Source organism: Hemiscyllium ocellatum, chromosome 11, assembly GCF_020745735.1.
Source record: "Hemiscyllium ocellatum isolate sHemOce1 chromosome 11, sHemOce1.pat.X.cur, whole genome shotgun sequence".
NCBI classification, from domain to species: Eukaryota; Metazoa; Chordata; class Chondrichthyes; order Orectolobiformes; family Hemiscylliidae; genus Hemiscyllium; species Hemiscyllium ocellatum.
The window spans coordinates 47,820,510-47,846,243 of record NC_083411.1 but is presented as its reverse complement, the minus strand read 5'-3'; the positions used below and the strand labels follow the sequence as shown (position 1 = coordinate 47,846,243).

At 41.1% G+C, this 25,734-nt stretch overlaps 1 protein-coding gene across 1 annotated transcript in view; it reads right to left on the bottom strand.

Annotated features, from left to right (window-relative positions):
• Positions 1-6,725: 6,725 nt before the first annotated feature.
• Positions 6,726-25,734, bottom strand: part of LOC132820329 (sodium- and chloride-dependent neutral and basic amino acid transporter B(0+)-like) — a 34,689-nt gene continuing 15,680 nt past the window's right edge. The window contains exons 7-13 of the mRNA XM_060832352.1: positions 20,759-20,987; positions 19,438-19,563; positions 14,992-15,110; positions 13,561-13,660; positions 8,898-9,007; positions 8,628-8,798; positions 6,726-6,863 (exon numbers count right to left, since the gene is read on the bottom strand). Of these exons, the coding sequence (XP_060688335.1) occupies positions 6,726-6,863; positions 8,628-8,798; positions 8,898-9,007; positions 13,561-13,660; positions 14,992-15,110; positions 19,438-19,563; positions 20,759-20,987 (993 nt within the window). The remainder of the gene's footprint in view (positions 6,864-8,627; positions 8,799-8,897; positions 9,008-13,560; positions 13,661-14,991; positions 15,111-19,437; positions 19,564-20,758; positions 20,988-25,734) is intronic.

The following is a 25,734-nucleotide window of genomic DNA, read 5'->3' as shown; positions in this document are numbered from 1 at the left end:
TGCAGGAGTTGCAAAACCGGCACCCACATCTCATCCCTCACCTCCATCCAAGGACCCAAAGGAGCCTTCCACATCCATCAAAGTTTCACCTGCATATCCACCAATGTGGTCTCCTCTTCATTGGGGAGACCAGGCGCCTCCTCGCAGAGCACTTCAGGGAACATATCCGGGACACCCGCACCAATCAACCTCACCGCCCTGTGGCCCAACATTTCAACTCCCCCTCCTTCTCTGTTGAGGACATGCAGGTCCTGGGCCTCCTCCACTGCTGCTCCCTCACCACCTGACGCCAGGAGGAAGAATGCCTCATCTTCTGCCTTGGAATACATCAACCCCAGGGCGTCAATGTGGACTTCACCAGTTTCCTCATTTCCCCTCCCCCACCTTACCCCGATTCCAACCTTCCAGCTCAGCACTGTCATCATGACCTGTCCTACCTGCCAATCTCTCTTCCAACTTATCCTCTCCACCCTCCCCTCTGACCTATGACCTCCACCCCCATTCACCTATCGTTCTCTTTGCTATTTACCCCCACCCTCCTCTCTGACCTATCACCTACATCCCCACCCCCATTCACCTATTGTACTCTTTGCAATCTTCTCCCCAGCCCCACCCCCCCATTTATCCCTCCACCCTGGAGGCTCCCTGCCTCTATTCTTGATGAAAGGTTTTGCCCGAAATGTCAATTTTCCTGCTCCTCGGATGCTGTCTGACCTGCTGTGCTTTTCCAGCACCACTCTGATCTAAACAAATGTCTTGTATTCCATCTTACTATCTGAAGATGACAGGACCCTCTTGTGGAGAGCTGCCTTTGCACTGGGTGTCTCCCTTGTCCAGCAATAGGGCGCCAACCTGGCTCATGAGCTCGCAATTCAATTGTATTTTCTGCCAGTTTGATGAGTCCATCTTCCAGGTGTACACTGGGTGCAGTTATTTTAGGTTTTGTTTGCACTTCAATACCCTCTCTCTGCTCCCGATCATTGGCCGTTCAGTGTCAGAATACTTCCTCCTGCCTCTGTCTGGGTCCAGCCAAACTGGCCATTAACAAATCCAGGTATTCTATAAGGGTGACCCATGTTTGAAAGATGCAAAATGGCCGATAATGGTTAAACAAAATGAGACAGCCTACTAAGTGCAACATAATGGTACCTTTGAATGCGGCTACTCCAAGGTCAATGAGCCGCACTGCAAGCAACAATCCATGACAGTTTAATAAGAAGATGCCGAAGGATAGACAAGTGATTGATTCCAGTCTCATTAATGAAAGAATGTTGTCCCATTAAGTGAACAACACCATTGTAGAACAAGTAGCTGGAAAACTTTACACTTTACAACTAACCTTATAAAAGAAATCAATATTACAAATCTTACAGTAGGTAGTTAAATCCCACTATCTTTTGTATTTTTATATACATAATTCAGATCTTGGAAAATATTAGAGGAATAATGGAATATAATGAAAAACACAATTCAAGCAGTCCTTAAAGAAAACCAAGTCAGGGACAGACCCAAAGATGTGTAACCAGTAACTTTGGAATGCGAATTAATAGGATGCATGTAAAGGTCCCAAGGCCTGAAGATTACGGTGTCTGTTACACACTATGAGATCATGGGAACCTGGGGTCATCCATAGGAATGCCCATCATTGATTACGTGAATTACAGGATTGGGTGAACGGAATAAGGTAGAAGAACACAGTAACCATGTTATGTGTGATTACTATTACAAAAAATGTATAAAAATGCTGTATTTCTCTGTAAAAATCAGAGTGTATCATTGATCTCTCTTCCAACCTGAGCCAAAGATTAAGAGAATAATCGTGTTCTCACATCAAGGTCAGATTCGGGGAAGATCCTTTGGCCCTCTGCATTAACCAGTTTTTCCTTGAATAAAACCTGCCATTTGCCTGATTCCCACCTGCTTCTTGAGTCTTTGTTCCCGGACCAACAGCCTGCCTCTCTTTTGTGGTTACATCGTGGCCAGGTGTCCTTCAAAGGGGGGCATACAATATCTGCTGACTCACTTGAGGCCTTCAATAGTCAGAGGTGTAAATGGTGCAATGTCAGCCCTGGAAATGGTATATAAATTTGATATGCCTTCTTTCTGTTTTTTTTGTCAGTTCCCCTTTCGAGGGTGATTCATTATTTCATTATGTCACTTACTTATAGTTTTCTGAAATTAGTATAAACAGCTAGACTACACCATTAGTAGTTAGGAGGCACTGACCTGTTATGTTACATCCTGTAATTAAATCCACTAACAAGGAAAGAAAACAAATTCTCTGAATCCTGTTATAGAATAGCATAATTATTATAGGACAGAAGGAGGCCACTCAATGTATCATGTCTGCACTTACTCTCTAAATAAATAATTCATCGTGCACATTTGACATCTTTTCCCTGTAACCCTAAGCATTCGTCTTTAATCATCAAATTCTGCCTTGAATGACTTGATTGAACTTGCCTCCATCTGGCTGACCAATGGGAAAATAAAGTCAATACATGGACATTGATTACATCTTTGCTAAAGAAGAAAAAGGCAATGATCTTGGGACTGTCATTTCCAAACAAAAACATTGCAATTGAACTCTGAAATTCTGCAGCTGAAACTCTCTCCTGTAATGGGATTTGTGAAATAAATAATGTGGTGATTATTGAGTGCTCCTTGAGATATTAGTTGCCAACTAGATTGCAAGTTAAAGTTTACCGTGGCATGGACAGTCCATGCAAGACAACACACTACAAATGGCTAGACTCATTGGTCCATGACAGGTAGTGTGTGGGATAAATCCATAATGTCAACCAGTGGCCTTGGATGGCACGATAATTAGTTCCACCTTTTCTGAGCACTTGAACATCCTACATGCAGACATAAGGGCATTCATCAAGGCAAAGTCTCATAGAAAAATTCAGCAAGCCATATGACATCACATAAGGCCATCAGAGATAAAATTTAGCCCTGTGTATTTAGGAACACATAAAAGAGATGGTCCGAAAGAGAGGAAACATTTGGAAAATGTGATGCAGGCAAAAGACAAATGATTCTTGAACATGATTATACTATGAGGTACATTTGTTGAGGTTAATTAGGAGTAATTGTAAACTTCAGAAGCAGAAGATGATGAGCCATCCGACACATCACGCAGATTTATTGTAAGTTATGAGGAGCAGGATATAATTGATATGGGGAAGAGATGACAGTAAACAAATCATTACAAAAGCATAACAGTGGGTTATTTTCCACAAAGGACAAATTCTGAGAATCAGTACAAGAGTAACATATAAACTTAAAGGGTGAGTGAATAAGGAATGCGACCATTGTAGAGAGAAAAAGGAAGATCACAGTGAAATTCAAACATTGCTGAAATATCCAAGATGATGGATGAGAACTAGGGCCAAACCTATTGAACCACAGATTGTTGGAGATCTGTATTGTTAGACTGAAAATGCCTAATGGGTTCTGATTGATTGATTTATTGATCGAGTTCTGGTCAAAATTGAATACAAAAAGACACGTGTACTTCGATAAAAAGCAAATTAATTTGCTTATTCTACTCTAGGTATATGCAAACTCATGAGTGAGTCTGTTAGCTGAAACTACTTTAGATATATTCAACATGACTCTATGACTCTAAGTAAGTCTCACTGCCTTCTTCACATCAGGGACTTCTTGGGCGATGGCCTGCACTTGTAGCTCTATCTCAGCTTTTACAGCATTAGTCCGTAAACTACAGTCTGATAGTGAAAGGTCGCAATGGCACTGTTGCAGGGTCAGTATTGATGGAGTGCCACACTGCCACAAGGTCAGTGCTGAGGGAGCACCATACTGTCGCAGGGTCAGTATTGAGGGAGTGTTGCACTGTTGCAGGGTTGGTGCTGAGGGATTGCCATACTGCCACAGGATCAGTACTGAGGGAGTGCCGTAGTGCTACAAGGTCAGTACTCAGGGAGTGCTGTACTGTCAAAGGTCAGTACTGAGGGAGTGCCACACTGCCGCAGGGTCAGTGTTGAGAGAGCGCAGCACTGTCACAGGTTCAGTCCTGAGGGAGTGATAGAAAGGATTTCCCCCTATGAAGATGATTCTGAATCTGATATTATATGCAGTATTGCCATTCTGAGTACTTTCCAGAGTGATCTTCTGTTTATTTGGTGGTCACAAACAAATCCAGGTATTGCTGTAAAAACAGCCTGTTCCTTCTTTTATGCTAAGCTTGTTTCTCATGTATTGTCCTTCAATCACTTATTGCCATGTCCAATTAGCCTTTAATTATGCACCCTTAACAATCTGGTTTGGAGATATCATTTTTGAGCCGAGCACTACAAGACTGAATATGAACACTGAGTCTTTATTGAGGTCCTGACAAGTGGATGTACTTGGGCATTTCCGGGGGAAGTTCTAAATTCTCACAGGCAGTTCCTTTACTTTCTAGGACCCTCTGTGAATCTCTACAACCCTGAGCTAAATATGGATACTTCAGACAGTTCTGTAGTACGCAGCAGACAAGACACTGAAAACCCTCATCTGAAATGTTGCAGTGAATTTAAACAATTTGTTAGAGGGAAGAAGAAAGAACAATATAAAGTTGAAATCCAGGTTTTGGAAACCTTTAAACATGCAGGATTATACATTAAGCAGGCTAGGTCATGAGTAACATTGAATCAACATTAATCATATCTTATTAAACTAGCACACATTCTCACATAGACACTTCTGCATCCAGAGAAGAAGCAGTGTAGTTAAAAAATATTGACTTAGCAGTTAAACTGACAGCGTGCTAAGAAGTACCCCACGACACTTATAGCATTGGAACTTCATATTATGATGAAACATGTTCCAGTTGAGGAGGTTCTGAAGGCAAATAAACCTGAAAGAAATTAAATTGGAGCAATATGCACTCAGGTCTCTAGACTTGGGTGATTCAAATCATATAACAGTAGTTGTTTTTAAGTGAAACATCACACGCCAGAATTCCAGATGGGCATTTGTGTACAGCTGGATTGTTCGTACTCTTGTCAAAAATGGAAAATATTGTCCTTTTATATTTTATATTTTTCCTTTTATATTTGGAAATATTTGGAAACTAAGGTAATAAAAAGAGGCAGTTAAAAGTATCTTAAGTGCAGGAGCAGTGATGCTACTGGAAATGATAGATATGAGATTCTACTTCGGTAACACTGAAAGTAATTCAAAAGGCAAAATGCATTCTGAGAAAGGATCACAGTTGAATGTTATGTGAACATTTTTTTTATTTGGGATAATGTTAATTCAACAAAAAAGTCACTGACAAATGTTTGAGCATTTAGCTCACTTGTGTAAAGGAAATGTTGGAGAGAAAAGAGAGCCTCAAAATAATGCAAAGTACCAATTATTCTACTGTTTTCCAAAGAGGAATGGTGGCTGTAGAAATTTTTGGAGGTTCTAAAAGAGAGATATCTTCTGTAAAAATGAATTGTGAGAAATAGGGAAAACCAAAATTGATTGATTGTACTTTTTAATCATTTTAAAAAGATTTCTGTTTCAAGATACAAGGGAGCAATCTGTTAATGTTCGGTTGATTGTTATGTTAAAAAGACGTTCAGAGATATTGTTTGATGCTGACTGAGATTGTACAGAAGGTGAGTCAGTCCACAGGTAGTTGTCAGGCCTGCTGTGATTGGTGGGCACATATAGGTTGGGTGCATTATCATCTCCGACTATGACATTTTAGTTTGCCTTGTTGGAATTTTAATTTTTGATACTATGCCCCTTCAGAGCTTTTTGCCCTAATTTTGTTTAATTTGTCTATTTCAAAATAGCAGGAAGAGAATTAGAAGAGCACTAGACTGGTAGTTAGGAGGAAGAGTTCTGTAATGCTGCATACTGTGAAGAAACCTACTAACAAGGAAAAGATCAGTGCCCTGGTTTGTACTTTACCTCCTGGCTCGGATCCATTTAAAACCAGGACTTACGTAGTTGCACAACTGACATATAACTAAGTTAAAAATCACACAACACCAGGTTATAGTCCAGCAGGTTTAATTGGAAGCACACTAGCTTTCGGAGCGACACTCCTTCATCAGGTGATAGTGACAATCACCTGATGAAGGAGTGTCGCTCCAAAAGCTAGTGCTTCCAATTAAACCTGTTGGACTATAACCTGGTGTTGTGTGATTTTTAACTTTGTACACCCCAGTCCAACATCGGCATCTCCAAATCATGACATAAAACTACACCTTCAATGCTTCATTCAATCCACAAACATATTTGTTTAAATCCTGCAGCTTCCCTTCTGCACCACTCACTTCTTTAGATGGTTCCAAAAACATTTCTCTTCATTCTGAAATATATTCTGCAGAAATTTGGCTTTTCCATCTACCAACCTACATTCCCATGGATATATTACTATAGAGCGAAGATTACCTTCATGATTACTTTTCCGCCCTTTAAAGATTCTGATCATCAAGTCTCTCTTCACAACCCGAGCTTTTAGATTTCTTTTAGTTTAATACAGCTTCATTAGAAAGTTTTTTTTACATATCCACGATGCAGGCACTCAAATGCTTAGTAATACCACTGTACCATGTCCTACGTGACTATGGGCAGAACAAACATCAGCCAAAGTTGTACCTGGGTCATTATCTGTTTTGGCAAACACCCAAATAAGTTATGGTGGGAGTATATCGGAACAGTGGTGGATATTTAGGAACATTATTTACAAGCTGAGCAAGAACTGTTTTGTTAAATATTCATATCTGAGGAGTAACCAGAAGTTGCATAGGGTTAGATGTTTCTGTAGAATCCAGCTTCATTCTGTATCTTTCCCCTCTGTGTTGTTTCAAGTACGGACCCCAATCAGGAGCTCTTGTGCAAGCAGCAGATATTTTCTGTAATAATAAAAGTAAAATGTTTAATCATTTCTGATTTTTATCTGCCACTAGTCTCCCACTAAAAATAAATCCTGTTCCTAATCAGATTACCTTGCAGTTTGTACTAACCCATGGCAATTCATCTTCTACTGAAGAATATTTAACTTGAATGTTTATTACAAAGGCTACAATCTTGTGTAAGCTCTAATTTTGCATATGCAACATATTGGCAATGAGATACAGTTAAGGAACTTGTCTCAAGTCTAACTAATAATGATTGAAACATCTTGAATGCAACTATTGTCACAGCAATTTAAGAAGAGGGGTCATACCATATTAATTTGACACATAGGACACACTACTAAGGAATTATAATAACTTTAATTGATTAATCAATCATTAATTACACATTCTGGAAACACAGTGAGGACTAAATTGACCCTTATAGCCTCTGCTCTTTGAGCTGTATACGGCCATATAAGGGTTAAAAACGAGGTCAGAATTGCTTGTTTAACACTTCAGCTTGGAAAGACTCAGAATAGTATCTTGGTAAAAGATAAACATGTCAAAAACAGCTGTGATTGATTTGTACATGTGAATAAGAAAGGACTAAAATCTACTGCTAGTTTCTGCTGGAGCTCTGCTTTGTGTACTAATCCAGTAAGTCCAACTCAAACCATTACTTTTAACAAAAAGAAATTCCGACAGATCCAGGCATCTTATATGTAAAGTCAGAAAAATTCTGTACATTAAAAGGAACTGTTTTGTTTTCTTCCATTCTGTTCTTTTCAGAAAGGCTAAGGAACCTTAAGGTGATTAAATCCCAAATTAAGTGAGTGTTTTAATAAATGCATTAGTCCATTGTATGCATCCACACAATTTTGATCTATGATAACCACAATATATACATCCACACTTTCTGATTTCCAGATCTTTGGAGAGTGTAATGTGAACATAGATTCACATGTGGACTCTGTAGATATTCTTTCCAACACTCTTCAATTTTGACACCATATTGACCCTGCTTGATGATATCATGACTTTCTAAATATCCTGCTACCACCTCCTTAAAAATGGATACTAGGATTTTCCCAATAACCAATGTTAGCTAACTGACATGTAGTTTCTTGCTTTGTGCTTCCTTCCTTTCCTAAATATAGATGGTACCAAATAGCAACAGCAGATGAAAAGAATAAGTACTTTATATTAATCTTCACAGTGGAAGACACCAGCAACCTACCAGAACTTTCAGAGAATTAGAAGCAGAAATGAGTGTAGTGGCTATCACTAAGGGGAAAGATCTAGGGAAGCTGAAAGGTCAAAAAGGTAGATAAATCATCTGGATCAGATGGACTATACCCCAGAGTTCTGAAGGTGACAGTTAAGGACATTGTAGAGATACTGGAAAATGGCTTGTGCAACACCCCTGTTTCAAAAGGGAGGGAGGAATAAGAGAAGAAACATTTGACTAGTTAGCCTGACTTTGGTCATTGTAAGATTTTTAGAGTCCATTTTTAAGGATGAAAGCCTTTTTTTCTCAGGCAGTATCAGTTAGCTATAATCAAATTGGCCCTAAAACCTATACAAACCAGACACATTAGAACCAATGCGTTTACGATCCTTCTCAAAAAAAAACAAGGCTGGAATAATCTTTTCAAATGAGCAGCATTGTCATACCTTTCCAACTTTCTAATGATCTTTCATTGAAGATACTTTGGGCACTCGGAATACTTCAGAAATCATCTTACATCACCTTTAAAATTTATGAAGGTCTAACTCTACCTGGCACAAGGTGGAGCCGTCAGCTTGAACAACTTTCCATACTGCTACAACAGGAATCCACATAATACTGAAGACTGTCATACACCATCCCAGTGCTGTTGCCCAGCCAGGATATTCGACAAGTCCATATGTTGGTGGGGTGAATGTTGCTAAGGACCAGATGAAGATTACCTAACGAAATGAACGCATAGAACAAGATCAGAAAGAGAATGAGAGATTGTCTGAAGCTTGATTACTTTCCATTCAAGTCTCTAAAGAACATCTCCTTACCGCCATCAAACACGGGGTAATAAAAAACCAGCAGACTCTCCACCACAGCCAGAAGAGCCAAGTCCTTTCCCCAATCATCATCTCAATGTCCTTGATGAATCTGTTCAGCCCTGTATACAACAAGGAAGCAGAGAGACACCATCACTCAATCTGTCCTGCCTTCAAGGCAGCTTGTTCGTGTTGAAGTTCATCTTATGCTGGGTGGCAGTAACAAACAGATTAAACCAGAGAAGACATCACTCAGGACTTCAGGTAGGATGAGAAAATTATGTCCTGATGTCTCAATGTGTTTTGGTCTAAAATTCTGATGGATAGAAACAGGGAAGGAGAGATCTGAGGGAAAGGCAATTACAATGCGATTAGGCAAGATTTAGGATGTATCAGATGGAGAATGGAATTGCAAGGGATGGGCACAATTGAAATGTGGAGCTTATTCAAGGAACAGCTACTGGGTGTCCTTGATAAGTAGGTACATGTCAGGCAGGGAGGAAGTGGTTGAGTGATAGAGCCATGGTTTACTAAAGAAGTTGAATCTCTTATCAAGAGGAAGAAGTCTTATGTTAGGATGAGATGTGAAGGCTCAAATAGTGCGTTTGAGAGTTACAAGTTAGCCAGGAAAGACCAAAAGAGAGAGCTAAGAAGAGCCAGGAGGGGCATGAGAAGTTGTTGGCAGGTAGGACCAAGGAAAACCCTAAAGCTTTCGATAGGTATATCAGGAATAAAAGAATGACTAGGGAAAGGTTAGGGCCAATCAAGGATAGTATGATAAGGTGTGTGTGGAGTCAGAGGAGTTAGGGGAAGTGCTAAATGAATAATTTTTAACAGTACTCATACTGGAAAAAGACAACGTCATCGAGGAGAACACTGAGATACAGGCTACCAGACTAGACGGGATGAGGTTCACAGGAGGTGATGTTAGCAATTCTGGAAAATGTGAAAGTAAATAAGTCGCCTGGGCTGGATGGGACTTTTCCTAAGCTTCTCTGGGAAGCCAAGCATGAGATTGCAGAGCCTTTGGCTTTGATTTTTGTGTCATCTTTGTCTACAGGAATTGTGCCAGAAGACTAGAGGAGAGCAAATGTTGTCCCCTCATTCAAGAAGGGAGTAGAGGCAACCCTGGTAATTATAGACCAGTGAGTCTTACGTCGGTTGTGGGTAAAGTGTTGGAAAAGGTTGTTATAAGAGAGAGGATTTATAATCATTTAGGAATGAATAAGTTGATGAGGGATAGTCAACTCGGTTTTGTAAAGAGTGGGTCGTGCCTCACAAACCTTATTGAGTTCTTTGAGAAGGTGGCCAAACATGTGAATGAGAATAAAGTGATTGATATGGTGTGTATGGATTTCAGTAAGGCATTCGATAAGGTTCCCCACCACAGGTTATTGCACATACCACAGAGGCATGGGATTGAGGGTGATATAGCAGTTTGGATCAGACATTGGCTAGCTAACAGAAGACAGAGGGTGGTGGTTGATGGGAAATGTTCATCCTGGAGTTCAGTTACACATGGTGCACTGCTAGGATCCATTTTGGGGCCACTGCTGTTTGTCATTTTTATAAATGACCTCAATGAAAACGTAGAAACATGAGTTAGTAAATTTGCAGATGACACTCAGGTCAGTGCAGTTATGGATAGCGCTGAAGGATGTTACAGATACAAATAAGCTGCAGAGCTGGGCTGACAGGTGGCAAATCGAGTTTAATATGGAAAAGTGTTAGGTGATTCACTTTGGAAGGAGCAATGGGAATAAAGAGTATTGGGCTAATGGGAAGATTCTTGGTAGTGTAAATGAGCAGAGAGATCTAGGTCTCCATGCACATAGATCGCTGAAAGTTGCCACCCAGGTTGATAGGGTTTTTAAGAAGGAATATGGTGTATGCTTTCATCGGTAGAAGGATTGTGTTTCGGAGCCACGAGATCATGCTACAAAACTCTGGTGCGGCCACACTTGGAGTATTGCGTACAGTTCTGGTCACTGGATTATAGGAAAGATGTGGAAGCCTTGAAAAGGGTTCAGAGGAGATTTACTAGGATGTTGCCTGGTACGGAGGGAAGGTCTTATGAGGAAAGGCTGAGGGACTTGAGACTGTTTTTGTTAGAGAGAAGAAGGTTGAAAGGTGACTTAATTGAGACATATAAGATAATCAGAGGGTTAGATAGGGTCAACAGTGAGTGCCTTTTTTCTTGGATGGCGATGGCTAACATAAGGGTACATTGCTTTAACTTGAGGGGTGATAGATATAGGACAAATGTCAGAGGTAGTTTCTTTACTCGGAGAGTAGTAGGGATGTGGAACGCACTGCCTGCAAGAGGAGACTCACCAACTTTAAGGGCATTTAAGTGATTATTGGATAAACATGAAAATGGAATAGTGTAGGATAGATGAGCTTCAAATTAGTGCCACAGGTTGGTGTAACATCGAGTGCCAAAGGGCCTGTACTGCGCTGTAATGTTTTATGATAAAGCAGCATCTTAGTCATTTTACAATTTTACTAGTACTATAATGATGTAGTTGGATTATTTTTCTCAGTTATGTTGACAATGGCATGTGTGCAGCTGCTTTGAAAAAGAAATCACTTATTCATAAATCTTTGGCTGTTCCCTCAGCAGCTGCAGACACTCGACACTTCTCATCTGATGAGGAGGAGGGTGCTACTTCTTATGCAGCCACTAGCACCAGGGTAGATCGACCAAGCTCACTGGGTAAAGATAGGTCAGCACTGCAAGCAAATCATAGTTGCAAGCCCCATTGTTGGAGACTGAAATTGTGCAGGTCTCCGACATTCTGGGAAGGGCTGGAACCAAACTAGGTACTGAGCACCTGATTGAAAAAGACCCTTTGAAGTCAAAGTGCATGTACAGCACCAGATATGTGGAGGTGTGGCAGGGATTCTAAGCTGGGGTGCTGGCACAGAGAGTGAAAGAGTCCATGCACACTATGAGAGCTACAATTGGTCACCCTGCAGAATGGATAGCTGTCTCCATTGAGAGACTGTCAAGGAGAGCCAAGCTCAGCAGTTCACTGAAGGGACATGCATCATGCATTCTGACCTGCCTTGTACCCGAGCAGCAGTACCCAGAACCAGAGTGATGGGTGGGAGGCTTGGGGGAATGAGGGGTCGGATGTGAGCAGCCATTGAGGTATGTCTCAGGGCACTCAATGAGGTCATCTGTCTCATTGCTGCTCTGCCATTGACACCAAAAACTCAGTGTTGCAGTGTCAGATGGCATTCCTGCTACTGTTCAGGGGAACCTGTGATGTCAAGGTCCTCACAGTCTTAGGTGGTCAGAGAAATCCTGCCAAAGTCATTCCAGGCAAAGGACATAAGGGTGAGCAGCCTGTATGTAGTACAGCTGGTAATGAACTGGTACCATCACAAAGAATCAAGAAAACTCATCAACCACACAGAGGTTCACAAAGATGGTTGATTCAGTTTGTAGAAATGTGAGTTAGAGTCTGGACTAAATGATGGTTTTGCAAATACTTGCTTTTCTGGCTTCACTTGTGCTCCATCTGTGTGCTGTCCTGGTGTGGACTGATTTAACCAACTGCTGTGTGGTATTTGGGAAATGAGTGAGGCAAAGATGCTGTTGTATAATAAATTCCATATTCCATGTTAAAACATCTAATTTTAAGAGATATCTGGATATTCCTCTGCCATCCAAAGTGGTACACTTCCTTCTGCAGCTGAAATATAATCCCTTTTTCATCTTCAGATTCATTGCCAGACATGTGGCTCAGCCAAATAAATCATCTCCTTCCAAAGGCCTCCCCTTTCTGGAGTGAAACAGGAGAACATTGCTAACAAAATGAGCTGACATAAACCTCAGACCGATGCTGAAAGTAAGGGAAGCATTTAGTCATCTAGACATTGTGTCAGTCACCACTTTAATACCATGGTGTCCCAAGGAAGATGCTACAAGTGAAGTTGGCTGATGCCTAGAATGCAGAAGTATCCCAGGCTCCTTTTAACTCAGAGTGACAGGTCTTCAGGGTCCAATTACCTTGAGAATCGGCAGAAAGGGGAACTCAACTGGCAAACAGCTGTACAATCTGGGGTGAAGGTGTTTGAACAAAGTTTTGAGCAGAAGTTAACAAGAAAATGCCAATCAGACCATTTTCTCTGTTAAATACCAAGCATGACTCAGCAAGACGTGGAGGCTGTTACAATTGCAACATTTAAGAGGCATTTGGATGGGTATATGAATAGGGAGGGTTTGGAGGGATATGGGCCGGGTGTGGCAGGTGGGACTAGATAGGGTTAGGATATCTGGTCGGTATAGACAGGTTAGACCAAAGGGTCTGTTTCCATGCTGTACATCTCTGTGACTCTAAGACCAAAGATCCCACGAGTGAAAGATGCAAAAGGCATTGATAAAGGATCATCATGTCCTGCAGTATGATTACTCTGTTTCTCTATACAGATGCTGTCTGACCTGCTGAATATGTCCAGGATTTACTGTTTTTCAATGGGTGGAGACACTGCATCTCTCATGTTGGCTTCTGGAACTACAAGGAGAGATATTTGATAATTTGATAATGTAGGAGAACTTTTGTATTCTCAAACTTAATATCAAACAGGAAGTTGAAAAGTTTCCTTGTGTAAACCTGCTCAATCTAATTACTTCATTTTATTTGAATACTTTTCTTGATACATTTACCATAGATCCAGCTTAGACCCATCTGTTCCAGTAGGGCTGATACAATGAGAACCCATCCAATGCAGTAATGGTCAATTAAATTTATCCAGTAAATCCCAGCCTAATGAGAAATGAACAATTAGGAAAAGTACCACATGAAGAAAATATTCTAACTTTCTAGATTATATGGTAAATTGCCAAAACAAGTGACATCACCCTGAACTGAAGTATTCAGTACTATTGCTATCATGTATGTTCCACCTGTGAGACTGCCAAAGAATGAACACTGACAATTATGTCTACATACTCAGCAACCTTCCCTCACATAATCTACCTCCCTGTCTTAACACCCAACACTCCCAGTCAGTAAACAGCACAGGTAAGTGATCTCAGCACTTATAGGAGGATGCCCTGTTTGACTAAATCCTGCGATGCATGGGGATTGGGGTTATCATTTTGATAGATGTGGGTGGCATGGTGGCACCGTGGTTAGCACTGCTGCCTCACAACACCAGAGACCCGGGTTCAATTCCCGCTTCAGGCGACTGACTGTGTGGAGTTTGCACGTTCTCCCCCGTGTCTGCTTCGGCGGGTCGGTGTGGACTTGTTGGGCCGAAGGGCCTGTTTCCACACTGTAAGTAATCTAATCTAATGTGGTACGGGATGGGCCTATATCCATTGGAATTTTGAAGACTAGGAGTAGAGAGGTTTTGGTGGGGTGGTTGCTTTCCCATTCTTAGATAAATCAGGAATAGGAGGCACAATTTAAGATTAAGAGGTCTCTTTAAGAAGGAGATGTGAGAACTTTTTTCTTTCAGGTGGCCATATGTCTGTGGAACCATTAAAATGGAGAGTAGCAACACTATACAATACACTGTATTTTGAAACAACATACACATGACAATAAGTCAAACCAAATCAAATCTACCTGCATGTTTAAGTTACCCTCTGCATTTAAAACACATCAAGATCCTGGATTTCCTGGTTTCAATGGGCTATGGTCCTTAGTTTGAAGGTTCATCTAAAGAATAGCCATATCTGACAATGCCAGACTCCCCCAAGTCACTGTTGTGGCACATCAGACTATTTGTTGATTGGGATTCACAAATATCTTTTGCCCTGAAGGCAAGAGTTTTATAAACTGAGCCAAACTGAACGCGAGATTGAAATTTACTAAATGACACAAAGGGAACTATTAGATAATCTCCTGCTGATTTAAAATGTACACAAGGCAAGTCTGACTTGCGTAGTGTTAATAAAGTCCCAGCTCTAATCAGGCTCTGTGTTGAGCAACAGAGAGACATTTCCAAACTATCATTAAACAAACAGGGGAAAATATATGACAAACATACCAGGTTCTTTTTATTACTCAATGCAGTGAAATTTTGACCTCATAGATTTCTAAGTAATTACACAGGCAGAAATATCACAAACCATTGAATGACAACATACCTGTGTTACAAATAAAAGGCTGAGGAAATAAAATATCATACAAACAGCAGTTGTCAGAGAAAGGCGCCTTGATCGTAGAAACTTGGGGAACTGGTCCTGCATGACTGTTATAATTGTTTCTGATGATAGGAAAAAAGTGAATTGAAATCAGAACTTTATTGATAGTTTACACAGAAATACACTCTTTGTTGTTGATTATCATCAGGAATCCTCCCTCAGCTGATGAATTACTACCCCTCCATATTGAATGCTACTTAGAAGTACTGAGGATGCAAGGGTTTAGAATGTATTCAGGTGGAGGATTTCAGTATTTATCACTGAGAGTAACACCATTACTAACTGAACTTGGCAAATCTCAAAGGGTGTATCTGTTACACTGTGCCTGCAGCAGATGGAGAGAGGACCCACAAGAGGAAAACATTGACCTTATCCTTGACAATCAACCTGTCACAGATGCATCTGTCTCAGATAGACATTGGAAAAAGTGACAACAACAGTCATTGTTGTCTCAAAAGTCTACTCTTCACAACAAAGACACCTTCATTCAAATCGTATTGGGCTCAGATCAGATCTGGTCAATAAAAACTAGATAAATTACTAAAAAATATGTAGGTATTGTAAATCTTGAGCACTAATAGAATTTGATGTATTTATTGTCATGTGTACTGGAGTACAGTGAAAAGCTTTGCTTACGAGCAGTAAAGGCAGATCATAGTAAGCAAGGATGTACAGATCAACAAGACTAAGGCAGAAGCATACAGGTTACATTGCACAGGGCATGCACTAGGCGAGAGCAATGCTAGCAAGGTCAGCATTATTTCAGGCTAGAGAGTCCATTCAGTCTAACAATGGCCTGAAAAAGGTGGTTCTTGAACCTGCTGGTGTGTGTGTGTGTGTGTGTGTGTGTGTGTGTGTGTGTGTGTGTGTGTGTGTGTGTGTGTGTGTGTGTGTGTGTGTGTGTGTGTGTGTGTGTCAGGCTTCTGTATCTTCTGCCTGATGGAAGAGGTTGTAGGAGATCATTATCGATGTTTTCCTTGATGATGTTGGCAGCTTTTCTGCAGCAGTGAGCAATGTAAATGGAGACCATGAACAGAAGGTTGGCTTCCGTGATGGTCTGGGCGGTGCACACCATCTTCTGTAGTTTCTTATGGTCCTGGGCAGAGCAGTTGCCATACCAGACCATTATGCACCTGGATACTGTGCTTTTAATGATGCATCTTTAGATGTTGGTGAGGATCCTTATGGAAATGCCAAATTTCCTGAGCCGCCTGAGGAAGAAGAGGTGTTGTTATGCCTTCTTGACCGTCGTATCTACACGGGAAGTCTAGGACATGTTTTTGATTATCGTCACCCTGTGGAAGTTGATGCTTTCCACCCTCTCATCCTCAGTCCCTTTGATGTAGACGGGGGTGGGCTGGGGGGGGGGCGGCGGGGAGGTGGTGCTGTTCTCCTCCTTTCTTCCTGAAGTCAATGATCAGTTCTTTAGTTTTATTAATGTTGAGAGAGAGGCTGTTCTCAATGAACCATGCCACTAAACCTTCTATCTCCCTTCTGTATCTTGATTTGTCATTGTTAGATATCCGCCCAACTATGGTATTATCATCAGCAAACTTGGAGATGGAAGTGTATTCAACTACAAAAGGTAGGTAAAGAATAGAATCCATATACTGTAGAAAAGATCATTCAGCCCAGCAAGTCCACAGTGACTCTCCAAAAAGCATCCCATGCAGACCCACCTCCCTACCCTATCAAGTTTACCCCTGCACTTCCCATGGCTAACCCACCTAGCCTGCACATTCTGGACACTACGTGACAATTTAGCATGGCCAGTCCACGTAACTTGCACACCTTTGGATTGTGGGAGGAAACTGGAGCACTCAGAGGAAATCCACACTGACATGGGGTGAATGTGCAAACTCCATACAGACAGTCGCCAAAGGCTGGAATCAAAGTCCAATCCCTGGTGCTGTGAGACTGCAGGCTAACCACCATGCTACCCTATGATTTCATGACTCAATGTTTCACTCACTCTTCCAGCATTACCAAGGCAGAGGACCAATCCTAGTACAATAGGGAGTTCAAGAAAGCATGCCAGCAGCAGCACAGTCCTGAAAGAGGTGTCAAACCTGTTAAGGCTACAGCAAATGATTAAGTACATGTTAATGAGCAGAAGAAACATTCCATGGATAGGGTTAAGTGATCCTACAGCCAAGGGATCAAGTCAAAGCTCTGCAGTCCTGACACATTCAGACATGAGTGCTGTAAACAAGTAAACAACTAGCTGGAGGAAGTGGCTGCACAAACATCCCATCCTCAGAGATGGTGGAAGGTCAGACCAACAGGTCAGATCAAGAGGCTGAAATATTTTTTATTCACCTGATGGTCTTTTCTAGATTTCATATCAAACAAGATTAGAAGGGACATAGGTGGAATAAAGTTGCATTCACTCACTGCAAAAAGGTTTCAGAGAGAGAGGCAATATTCCCAGTAGCAATCCCAGAGTGACTGGAAGAGTGAGGTTGCCACCTATCATGGGTACCTACAGCTTGTGCACCATGAAAGGGGGATGAACAGGGGAATCTGAAGATGTGGATAAGCAAATATCATAAAATGTGATTCCTCACCATTGTGATTGTGAACATTTAGGGAGAAAATTGAACAGCCAAAAGTGGTTCAGTGAAAAAAAAGCAATCCCTCAAAATTCCATATATTTTATTTATTGTTACATGTATCTTGTTACAAATATTGTGAAAAGTGTTGTATAGTGCTGCCACACTCCAGCATCATCTAAAACACACAAAAATAAACCAAGATAAAGAATATAAAAACAGAAAAATGAAGAAATAGAGAAAGTGTCCAACTTTACAGTCCTTCTTGTTAAGTCCTCCATCATGGGCCTGGTGGTCAGACACAAGTTGTCTTCTGTGCTCCAGTACCACTGGAATGAAAGTTGTCAATCTTCAGTACTATCTCACCTCCACCAGTGCTCTCGCCACTATGAGTCCTCCCTGGACCTTGCCAAGACAAATGCCATCAATACCGCCTGGTATTGCACCAGCCCAAAATTGACTCCATCACCGCCACGAGTCCCCTTCAGACCCACAACACTGAAGTAGCCGCTGTTGATGCTGTTGGATCTCATACTGGGCCTGAACTCGCCTCACACTACCACCGCCATGAATCTGTGCTAGTCACAGTTGCCACTGGGAAACCAAACTCTCCTGTGCTGCAGTCGCCATGAGTTGGTGCTAGGACCACCTCAATGATGCAGAAGCCACTGGGAACCCAGTTTGAATTCAAGAAATATATGCTATATGTAAGAAGAAAATGAAACAGAATAAACAAAACAAAAACTACAGACTTAGCAACTTAGGTTCAAGAACAAAGAGTTTCGGCAAACATTGCAAGGGAATCTTAGAAGTTCATCTAAACCAAGGCATATCATGATTTTTAGCAATTCACTTTGATATCTCAGTATTCCAGGTATTCTGTGAACTATGAGATATCATGAGGATCCTTTCATTAGCATTTGGCTAAGTGACACTTCAGCTTTTTTCCTAAAACCTCCCGATTGCAGATTTCTCAACTCAACTTGGGATTCCATTGCGCTGATGCTTGGTGAATCAGGAACATGCCTGATTCCTAATAGTCTCTATGCTCCATGTGCTGAGTATGGACAGACACACACAGAGTTCTCCTAATCTGCTCCCAAAGTTCTTGTACAGCTCTTGTCTCACAACTGCTTTTCAGCTCCTGGAAGACTCTATCTTTCTCTGCATCCTTAAATTCCTGAAGAAGCTGGCTAATGAATGTTTTCTATGAGCAAACACACAAATAAATTGAAATAAACGCACCTTCTTAACCCTAGAGCCCATTTTCATAGCAATGTGACATACTTTGGAATATCCCAGGCTGAAATGTAAACCGAATACTTTTTAACTTTGAAAGCAAGCCTTTTACCTGGTGACCCATATAAATAATTTATCTTTCTAATGGATAAAATTGTACTCTTCAGAATTATTCTGTCCATCCAGAAACCCTTTATTTACAAGTTGCTTTTGGCTTGAATTGATCTGAGAACAGAATGAACAACTATGGATGTTTTGGATAGACCAAAAATTTAATATTTCAGATTTTCCCGGAAACAAGTTTGACTTTGTAAGGTAAACACTTGAAACACCCATTGATTTATAATCACATTGGTGGTTTTTAACCAGCTTCTCCATCAGACGATTAACTACATTTAAAAAAAATCCATTCCTCCGAACACAACTTTCAATATTTCTAAAATCCACATATAAATAAACTAGGTATTTACAATGCCTTATATATTTTTAACTTTTTTTCAAGGGATGAGAGAATAGAATCCCAGGAAACAACTATATGAGAGAATTAGAAAAAAAAATGCCTTTAAGTTTGATCAGTTTGGATTATAAAGACACTTACCAAAGTTTGCGAACTGACTGTCCAATCCCAGAGTGAGCAGCATGAAGAAAAATAAAATGGACCATAAAGGTGCCCATGGTAATTGGGCAAGGGCCTCTGGGTAGACAACAAAAGCCAAACCAATACCTAAACAGTAGGTACAATTAGTACAGTAAAATTAATGGAGTTTTGTGGTAAATTTATATATAATATTATATATATATATATATAAAAAATTAAATTGTAATCCCAACTGTCAAAATCAATCTTATTTTTCTCAGTATCTGCTTTGTGAATATTTTGTTCATTCTTCAAGCTGAGCAATGTCACACTAGAAAATTACATTGTTTCCATTTCCTGCAGTCAGAATTCAAATATGCATGACTCTTGGAGCAGATTGCTTTTGTTATGGCTGGAAAATAGGCAGGGATCCATTTACACTAAGTTTTGGTTTTATAGTGAAGTCTCCAGAACAGGCACGCAAGAATGGAGCCTGAAATAACTTCATAGAGGCTTGTGCCCATCACTAAGTCACTCTTTATTTACTTGTGCACAGTACACTGGCTGTGGCCAGCCAGCTCAGAGTCAGTCATCAATAGAGGAGGTTCTAAAATCCTGCTGACATTGGTCAGCCAAGCCTTTACTGACTGGGCCAGGTTAAGAACCCCAATCAAGAACCTCATAGTCAGTGAGATCCACCTGATTCCAGTCAGTATAGAACCTAAACCCACAGATTACAACGTGGTCAATGTTGGTGAGTATTTATCCTTCAATCAACATCACAAAATCTGGTCATTACCATTGTGCCATTTGTGGAAGCTTACTGTGAGAAAATTGACAACCACATTTCTTACATAACAAAAGCAACTTTATATACAATGAATCACTTGAGGTGACGTGTGTTGAGATATTTAGTGATTACAAAAGACAAAAAAATACTTTCCGAGTCTTTTGCTCTTTCTGCTGTGACACAAGTATCTCCCACAAATGTTGGAGTAGCAGATTGGCAACATCACTGAAAATTCAACGTCCTACACTATATTGTGTATTTATAACGTGAATCAATTGTACTGTGATAGTGTATGTCGTGAAGATTCAAAGTCCTTGCAATTAAAGGAGAAAGCTGAACAACAGACCTATTCGTGCCCACTTCAAACCTTCCAGTTTATGAATCATCCACCAATCTCTGCCTGACATAATACAACCATTATTTCATGTGTAGAATTTCAGAATGCAAAGTCATTTTTCACCAGGATAACTGCTCTGGATCCCAATGATTGACAACTGTGTCTGCAGCCTAGATGAATTATAATTTCATATCTATCAAATAGATCTCATTTACCTGATTGTGCAACTTCTGAAACGGGCTTGTCTTGTACAAGAGCCATGTGTCCAAGGACAGAGAAAATGACAAATCCAGCATACACACTTGTAGCACAATTAGTAACACAGACAATGAAGGTATCTGCGTAACAGTTGTTGTGGAATTTGTTATAAGATGAAAGTGCTGTTAAGCCTCCCATTGATACAGCGAGAGAAAAGAAAATTTGTGTTGCAGCATCTTTCCAAACCTAGTAAATAGGAGATAGAATAAAAGAGCAGTTGGAGATTTTACTTGAACTCATTCAACGATTGAAGGCAAAATTACATTGACAAACAGGAACTTTGTTTGCAGCACAGGTCACAATGAGGGGAGAGAAGGAAGCTTCTTTTATCAATAAAAATCATCTCCATTGAATATTAGAGCCATCAGTTTGTTTCCTGGCCAAACATTTAATGGTTAAATCCTGCCTTCAAACATTTTTACTTTCCCTGTCTTGTGAAAAGTGAAGACCCAGTTTCATTACCGTGGTGTAGTGGACTCACTGTTTTTTTTCAACAGCAACACTTCTTAATAATTGTGGTTGCTTATTGACATGCTACTAAGTCACTGTGTGACTGATAAACATGATGCCATTATTAATTTTCGACGCAAAGATTGATTAATTATGCAATAGTTCTATGAATGAATTTGTTACAAGTTGTTAAAACAAAATGTGTGATAAAAAATCTCAGGGTTGCTTTTCACCCCACTCTGTTTCACTCCATTCTATGATCTCTCATCTCATCCAAACCAATCTTGCCTGTTCCCTCTTTCACTACTTTATGATATCTTCTCCATCTAGAATCACAGAATCATAGAGATGTACAGCATGGAAACAGACCCTTTGGTCCAACCCAACCATGCCAACCAACTGTCCCAACCCAAGTCCCACTTGTCATCACTCAGCCTATATCCCTCCAAACCCTTCCTATTCATATACCCATCCAAATGCCTCTTAAATTTTGCAATTGTACCAGCCTCCGCCACTTCCTCTGGCAGCTCAATCCATACACGTACCACCCTTGCATTGATTAGATTAGATTACTTACAGTGTGGAAACAGGCCCTTCGGCCCAACAAGTCCACACCGACCCGCCAAAGCGCAACCCACCCATACCCCTACATATACCCCTACGTATACCCCTTACCTAACACTACGGGCAATTTAGCATGGCCAATTCACCTGACCCGCACATCTTTGTGACTGTGGGAGGAAACCGGAGCACCCGGAGGAAACCCACGCAGACACGGGGAGAACGTGCAAACTCCACACAGTCAGTCGCCTGAGGCAGGAATTGAACCCAGGTCCCTGGCGCTGTGAGGCAGCAGTGCTAACCACTGTGCCACCGTGCCGCCACCCTCTGTGTGAAAAAGTTGCCCCTTAGGTCTCTTTTATATCTTCCTCCTCTCACCCTAAACCTATGCCCTCAAGTTCTGGACTCCCTTATCCATGCTCCTCATAATTTTGTAAACCTCTATAAGAACACGCCTCAGACTCCGAAGCTCCAGGGAAAACAGCCCCAGCCTGTTCAGCCTCTCCCAATAGCTCAAATCCTCCAACCCTGGCAACATCCTTGTAAATCTTTTCTGAATCCTTTCAAGTTTCGCAACATCTTTCCGATAGGAAGCAGACCAGAATTGCACGCAATATTTCAACAGCGGCCTAACCAATGTCCTGTACAGCCGCAACATGACCTCCCAACTCCTGTACTCAATACTCTGACCAATAAAGGAAAGCATACCAAACGCCTTCTTCACTATCCTATCTACCTGCGACTCCACTTTCAAAGAGCTAAGAACCTGCACTCCAAGGTCTCTTTGTTCAGCAACACTTATCATTAAGTGTATAAGTCCTGCTAAGATTTGCTTTCCCAAAATGCAGCACCTTGCATTTATCTGAATTAAACTCCATCTGACACTTCTCAACCCATTGGCCTTTCTGCTTAAGTTCCTGTTGTAATCTGAGATATTCTTCTTCGCTATCCACTACACCTCCAATTTTGGTGTTATCTGCAAACTTACTAACTATACCTCTTATGCTCACATCTAAATCATTTATGTAAATGGGATGAAAAGGAGTGGATCCAGCACCGATCCTTGTGGCACTACGCTGGTCATAGGCCTCCAGTCTGAAAAACAACCTTCCACCACCACCCTTTGTCTTCTACCTTTGAGCCAGTTCTGTATCCATGGCTAATTCTCCCTGTAATCCATGAGATCTAATCTTGCTATCCAGTCTCCCATGAGAAACCTTGTCAAACGCCTTACTGAAGACCATAACGATCACATCTACTGCTCTGCCCGCATCAATCCTCTTTTTTGCTTCTTCAAAAAATGCGATCAAGTTTGTGAGACATAATTTTCCATGCACAAAGCCATGTTAACTGTCCCTAATCAGTCCAGCACCACTGATCCAGAACCTAATCAGTCCTTGCTTTTCCAAACACATGTACATCCTTTCCTTCAGGATTCCCCCCAACAACTTGCCCACCACAGACATAAGACTCACTGGTCTATAGTTCCATGGCTTATCCTTACCACCCTTCTTAAACAGTGCCACCACATTAGCGAAGCTCCAATCTTCTGGCACCAAATAACTTCCCTGGTTGTATTTCCAGGAATATCCTCCCTAGGTACAGCTGTAATGCTATCCCTTATCAACAATGCCACTCTCCCTCCTCTCTTGCAAGCTTTTCTATCCTTCCTGTAGCATTTGCATCCTGGAACATTAAGCTGCCAGTCCTGCCCATCCCTGGCCATGTTTCTGTCATTGCTATGATATCGTAGGCCCACGTTTCTAACCCTTGCCCTGAGTTCATCTGCCTTCCTTGTTAGGTCCCTTGTATTGAAAGAAATGCAGTTTCGTTTATTTGTCCTGCCTTGTCCCTGCCTGCCCTGACTGTTTAGCTTACCTCTGTTCTCAACTGTACCAATCTCAGATTGATCTCTTTCCTCACCATTACCCCCTACATTTTCCAAAACAGCGTACTTGTTTGAAATTGGGATAGCTACAGAAGACTCCTGCACTATCTGCCTACCTCTCTTATCTTTCCTGGAGTGACTGTATCTGTGACTTTTCCCCTTTACTATAACTGCCATCCATCATATATCATTGCTATTGCAAATTCGTCATTGCCTCTAACTGCCTCTCCAACCGATTTATTCGATCTGATTGGATTCGCAACCAATAGCATTTATTGCAGGTATAATCCACAGTAAACAGTAAACTCTCATTAAACTCCCACATCTGACAAGAAGCACATATCACTCTACTAAAGGCCATTTTTGCTCCTTCACAATCTACAGACCCAGAAAATAACCCCATCTTATTACTCTACAAAACACTGCTCCAGGTTAAATGAATAGTTATGGCTTATATTTTAAGTTTAATCAAGAGACATATCTCAAAAAACAAATAATCATGAAAGAACCCAATCTACTCTCTACTGCAGACTTTCTGTTGGCTGCACCTAAAACAATTCATTTATCTGTTTCTGTGCTGTGATTTTGCCCAAACAGTTCCTCCAAAATCAGTTGTGAATTTCACTGTTTGTTAATTTTCCCAGATGTACCCAGATGTCCAGTGATACATGAATTCAAACAGCAAAGGCAGTAACTGTACAGGTACACTGTGGTGTCAGTTTCTCTCTCTCTCTCTCTCTCTCTCTCTCTCTCTCTCTCTCTCTCTCTCTCTCTCTCTCTTTCCCTCCTGCACTGACCTCACCATGTGCTTCCTATGTCTGTACCTCTCCCTTTTTAGAACTGCTGTTGTTTTGACCATTTTTCTCCAAAGTTCCAAAACAATGCAACAGCATATGAAACAGTAATTGCTGCTCCTGCAATTCGAGGAAATCACCTCCAACACCTAAAATACCTCAAAAAAGGAGCAGCTGTTATAGCCAGAAAGTTTTCCCATCGTCCATCTTGGATTACCCAGAATCCCATCATCACTGCATTATACCTCAACTAATTCCATCTCATACCATTCCACCTTATCCATTGCTACATCAACCTACTTCAATTAATTCCAACTCATCCCATTCCACCCTACCCACTGCTGCATAACCTACTGCAACCAATTCCAGCTCATCCCATCCTCCTCTGTCCAAGTCCATCATATCCACTCTATCTTGTCCTTCTGATCCCAGCCTACACTGTACCATTCCATTCGATTACAGCATGCCAATGAATTTGGGTTTGCTCAGTTGGCTAGCTAGCTGGCTTGCAATACACAGTGGATGCCAACAATATGGGTTTAATTCCCATGCTGGCTGAAGTTACCTTGAAGGACTCTCTTTTCAATCTCTCCCCTCACCTGAGGACTATCAGCACCACCACCAATCATCTCTCTCAAGTGAGGGAGCAGCCCCATGAGCTGGTAAGACTATGGTCATTTTACTTGACCATCTAATGCTATATTTTCCCATTTGTTAAAGCAAGCTGTCAGAAGTATTTAAAAAATGCCCAGCCACTGAGTAATCAGAATAATTGAAATGATGTTTTATTTGTTTAAACATGGCCTAAAAAGCAACAGTGTACTCTTAAAATGGTTATGTAAACAGCAAATTAAATACGACAGAAACACCAAACAGAATGACTAAAAAAAACCCTTGAAATTCAATCATTGACTTTAAGAACATAGAACATTACAGGGCAGTACAGGCCCTTCAGCCCTTGATGTTGCGACCTGTGAAACCAATCTGAAGCCCATCAAACCTACACTATTCCGTTCTCGTCCATATGCCTTGACAATGACCATTGAATGCCTTTACAGTTGATGAATTTACTACTGTTGCTGGCAATGCGTTCCATGCCTCACAACTCTCTGAGTAAAGAAACTACCTCTGACATCTGTCCTATATCTATCACCTCTGAGTTTAAAGCTTTGTCCCCTCGTGCTAGCAATCGCTGTCTGAGAAAAAAGACACTCACTGTCTACTCTACTGAACCCTCTGA